Source organism: Berghia stephanieae, unplaced genomic scaffold (genome assembly GCF_034508935.2).
Source record: "Berghia stephanieae isolate SIO BIC M18660-M18661 unplaced genomic scaffold, UCSD_Bste_1.3 scaffold1018, whole genome shotgun sequence".
NCBI classification, from domain to species: domain Eukaryota; kingdom Metazoa; phylum Mollusca; class Gastropoda; order Nudibranchia; family Aeolidiidae; genus Berghia; species Berghia stephanieae.
The window spans coordinates 10,001-14,989 of NW_027621978.1; the positions used below are offsets into that span (position 1 = coordinate 10,001).

General features: G+C 31.9%; 1 protein-coding gene across 1 annotated transcript in view; it reads left to right on the forward strand.

Moving 5' to 3' along the window:
* LOC144960895 (uncharacterized) overlaps positions 1-4,063 on the forward strand; it is a 7,426-nt gene extending 3,363 nt beyond the window's left edge. The window contains exons 2-4 of the mRNA XM_078894283.1: positions 1,446-1,608; positions 2,819-2,923; positions 3,131-4,063. Of these exons, the coding sequence (XP_078750409.1) occupies positions 1,446-1,608; positions 2,819-2,923; positions 3,131-3,291 (429 nt within the window). The 3' untranslated portion in view covers positions 3,292-4,063. The remainder of the gene's footprint in view (positions 1-1,445; positions 1,609-2,818; positions 2,924-3,130) is intronic.
* The last annotated feature ends 926 nt before the right edge of the window (positions 4,064-4,989 follow it).

Consider the following 4,989-nt stretch of genomic DNA (forward strand, 5'->3'; position numbering starts at 1 on the left):
TCACCCCATACACCGGAGCATACTCAATGTCTCAATCGTTTCTATGTTATATGTTTGTGTTGAGAATATTGGCTATTAAGCTTAACTGCTGGTCAAAATTATTCGCGATGGTGGTGTACGAACGAATCGGCGGTCTCAAGAAGTGGGTGAGAGAGGGATCTAGTAATGACTTTGAGTTTGAAACGAATATTTTTGTGTTCGTGGATAGCTCACACGGTAGAGCCACACTCTCACCTGCCAGGCGGAGTTGTCGTACCAATAAGGTCGCAGGTTCAAACCCCACCACCGCCGCAAAAAAAATTTTATTCTCTATTGTCTTCTGGCACTTTTCTATTCACTTCATATCTTGTTGTTACCAACATAAGTGCCTGCTCCACTCACTTTTCTGAATTAAAAAATACACCCCATACACCGGAGCATACTCAATGTCTCAATCGTTTCTATGTTATATGTTTGTGTTGAGAATATTGGCTATTAAGCTTAACTGCTGGTCAAAATTATTCGCGATGGTGGTGTACGAACGAATCGGCGGTCTCAAGAAGTGGGTGAGAGAGGGATCTAGTAATGACTTTGAGTTTGAAACGAATATTTTTGTGTTCGTGGATAGCTCACACGGTAGAGCCACACTCTCACCTGCCAGGCGGAGTTGTCGTACCAATAAGGTCGCAGGTTCAAACCCCACCACCGCCGCAAAAAAATTTTATTCTCTATTGTCTTCTGGCACTTTTCTATTCACTTCATATCTTGTTATGAGTAATGGAATAGTGTTGCAGTCATGGCGTAAATTTATGAGAGAAGTGAGTAACCAAGATTATATCACTCAGGCTGAAAGAAAGGTATTCACTTATTCGAATTAAATTCAAAGAGAAGACTATTAAAGAAATGATGATATAATATCAGAAATTAAAGTTTTGCTAAGCCTATAGAGATACAACTGAAGTGAGATGAACTTCGTTCTTATGTTCATATTACTAAACTAATACTTTAATGAAAAAATGTAAATCATTGTTATTTGATAATGAGTGTCAATAAAAAAAAAATGATATCCCACAAATTCTTAAGCTTAAGCTTTGAGCATTTTTATATAGGGCAATATCAAATAATTTTACAAATGCTCTGTACAAGGTGTCCTAAGACAACAGCAACACCTAGTGTGTAAGACAAGCCACAAAGCCTGATAGGCGATATTATATTTTTTTCGAACAGAGACAACGCTGTTAACGACCATGTATCCATTTTGCACATGAGTACGGTTAGAGAATGTTAATAAAGAATCTTTTTCCACAGACTCAACTATGCACCGCCCAGAGTGGAATGCAAACTCTGGACCTTCCGATCCTACAAAACAGTCACATACCACTACACCATGTGGCCGCACATAGTTTATCCACATAAAAAAATATTAAGGATGCATGTTCTGACTTGGGCGTTTCTGATATTTTCAGGCCCAAGGTAACCTGACAAAAGACTCTATCAACAATTTTCTCAAATTGACGATCAAAAACCCAGGCGAGGAAGACACTGGAACATACGTCTGTCTTATGTATTATCTTGATGAACATTTTCAAATGCATGAAATGAAGGCAGAAGTAAACGTAACGGTTGAAAGTAAGTTCTCTCTCTCTCTCTCTCTATTTTTCTCTATGTATGTAACACTCTCTCTTTCACTCTTTCTCTCTCTCTCACACTCACACACACACAGTATATATCTCTCTTTCTCTCTCTCTCTCTCTCTCTCTCTCTCTCTCTCTCTCTCTCTCTCTCTTTCTCTAGCTTTATTTCGTTTCATCAACACCCTAATTCCTTCTGTAGAGAAGTGTCCATTTATTTTTCAAATTCTAAAAGTGAAAGTCTCTTCATGTATCAAATTATTATTATTTTCATTTTTTTTTTTTGGTTCAATCTCATGAATGCTAGGCTGGCCTTGTTCAATGATTCTTCAAGAAGAAAATATCCGTTATACCACAAAGACTGTAACGGTTATCTCAATATAAAAATTGTTGCTTATATCGTGACAAATACAACGCATTTAGTCTTGTTGGCAAAGAGTGTGTTAAGACTATCTAGACAATGAGAGGAAATGTATGGGTTTACTGAACAAATATTTGGACAAGCAAAAACTACTCCACCATCGACACTTCATGACACTTAAGCAGAAAATAGAAATAGTTTTTTGAAGTAATTAAGCGGGCTCTATTTCTGTTTTTTTTTCGTTTATCCCCGTATGTTCAACTGATAGAAAACGTGTTATTTACATATTAAATCAAATGTTTATACCATTGTATATGACGTCAACAATAACTATTCTGTATTTTGTCAGGATTGCTGAATTTAGATTTTAGTATCAGGAATGAAACGCTCCATCTATCTCGACTGTTCTATCTTGTCAAATCTTTGTTGACTTGTTGACGACAATTTATTGACATTCGACGACAACAATCTTAAGCTGCTACAAGGATAATGTTATTTATATCTTACAGAGATGTGTGAAATTCATTTTTATCATTGTCTTTGAGTAAGGACTTTTACTTACATTAACATATCCGACTCTACAATTGATTGTCAAAACGTTAGAGACAGCAACAAATATCACACACTATCATCCATCAAACAATAATAGTCTTTGTGGTAAGAGTAAATTTAAAAAGACACAATATAGAGAATATATGAAAAATCCCAAAACATGTTGATTACAGTAACAGGATAAAATTGCTAGAATGACCAACCCTAGTTTGTTCCACATAAACTTTATAATTACATGACTTTCTTATAATTTGTAAAACTGTTTATCCATCAATCATTTGTAATTTTATTACAGATGAGGATATCACTGTAATTGTTAAATATTTGTTAGAGAAAATAACAACATTGGAAAAAAACGGCCAAGTACTTAAAGAAAAAGAGAAAATCATGCAGGAAGAAGGTATTTATATATATTAAGACTAAATCAAATGATGGATAAGATATTTGACATGTTATTTCATTCATATTGATACCCAACATTGTAATTTATTTTATCATAACATTTCATATGTTAAGACTGATAACTTTCATAGAACATAACAACTGTTATACATTAGGCACATGGAAACAAATCGTTCACACACGAAACTATCTTTACTTATTTCAGTCACCAAGCTTAAAGATAAACTGGCCGAGCAGGACACAACATTGATGGAGCAGGAGAAAAAACTAAAGGAACAGAGGAAAGACAATGAAAAAGGTGAAATATTTCTAGAGAGTAAATTGCATTTGATCTTCCTAATAAAATCATCGTTTCTCCACAGATGAAATCAATTCATTTATAATTTGCTTTGTCATTAATTTTTGTTCTGCTAAAAAGAAAAATCTGTTTTATTCTGAGTTCATAAATCATTTCAAAACAACAAAAATTTACATTAAAATTGGATTTTATTTAGTTTGTTGTCTTTATAAATGGATTAATTTTATACAAGATTTGGAATTTCAGAATTGCTATACAATGTCCTCACATGTAACAAGTTAGTGCTCTGACTATCAATATCATTGCTAAAGTATGACGACGTTATTAATCTATTTTTTTGTCCAGTGCAGAGTTCTTGTTTTGTTTCTATTCAATGTCTTAAATTGACAAAGGAGATGCATTGCAGTTTTGTACATTATATAATATCTTACGATAAATTACAAGTTTAGTTCTTAACAATCACTTTGAAATCATGTCTCATTTTAAAATCTCGAATAGTCCTTTTATCTAATAATAAATTATCAAATAATTAATTTGATAAACATTAGAGTATTTAGACTTACACTGTAAATATGTAATTTTGACATTTACTATTTAATCTTTATAGGTCTATATAAAATTGACACTGCCTATAGAGTGACACAATATATATATATATATATATATATATATATATATATATATATATATATATATATATATATTATGTACATCATAACACATTGATTCATCTTAAATTGACACTTGTTATACAATGGTGCAACAAACATATACTATAATATATCAACACAGCGTTTGAAGTATATAAAATAAGATCACATTCTTATTGTACAATGGTATAGTGGGATATTATTATTTATCCTACATTGTCTGAAGTATATAAAATAAGATGAATTCTTTTAATGTACAGTGCTATACGGAGAGATTCTAATCTATCAATGCATTGTTTGAAATATATAAAATAAGATGACATATTTTGAAATACAATGATATAGCATGAGATTATAATGTAATAAACTATGGCAATACCAATTGTAAATTTTCAGCAATAGATAAATAAAGTACATTTTATCCAATTTTATCTCATTAATGCAGCGTTTTGAAGATAAACAGCAAGTATATATAATATTATAGTGACAGATCATGTGTGAATGTCAAACTCTCTCTCTTACTCTCTCTCTCTGTCTCTCTCCCCCTCTCTCTCTCTCTCTCTCTCTCTCTCTCTCTCTCTCTCTCTTTGCCTTTCAAGATTTACAAACACGATACATTTCATACTGAAACTAAATTATATGTATAGCACAGATATGAACGAACCAAATATATTTATCCTTCATCCTTCTTCTCTCCCTCCTGACAAACACTAGACGAATATAATATAAAACAGAACCGCATGTACAATCTCATTATAATAAAAAAGCCCCATTTTTGTAAATAAGGGGATTTTATTTCTTCCACGTTTTGTGTTTATGGGAAACAAATTTGAATAAGAAAAAATGGTTTGTGTCGTAAAAAAAATATGGGCGTTATTTCTTTATTAAAACCGGTTACATTAAAATTTTAAAATTTTAATATTCTTTACACAGCTCATAAGAATTGATTTTTTGGAAAAAAAGGGAAAAGAACCCGAACAATTAAAAAGATTCCCTGGACAAAGGAAAAATTAAAATTAATCGATTTATTTTTTAAAATTGGGAAAAAAATTTTTAAAAGGTTACCTATTGTTAAAACAATTTTGAGTGTGATTGGTCAAGGGGAAATCATTATTA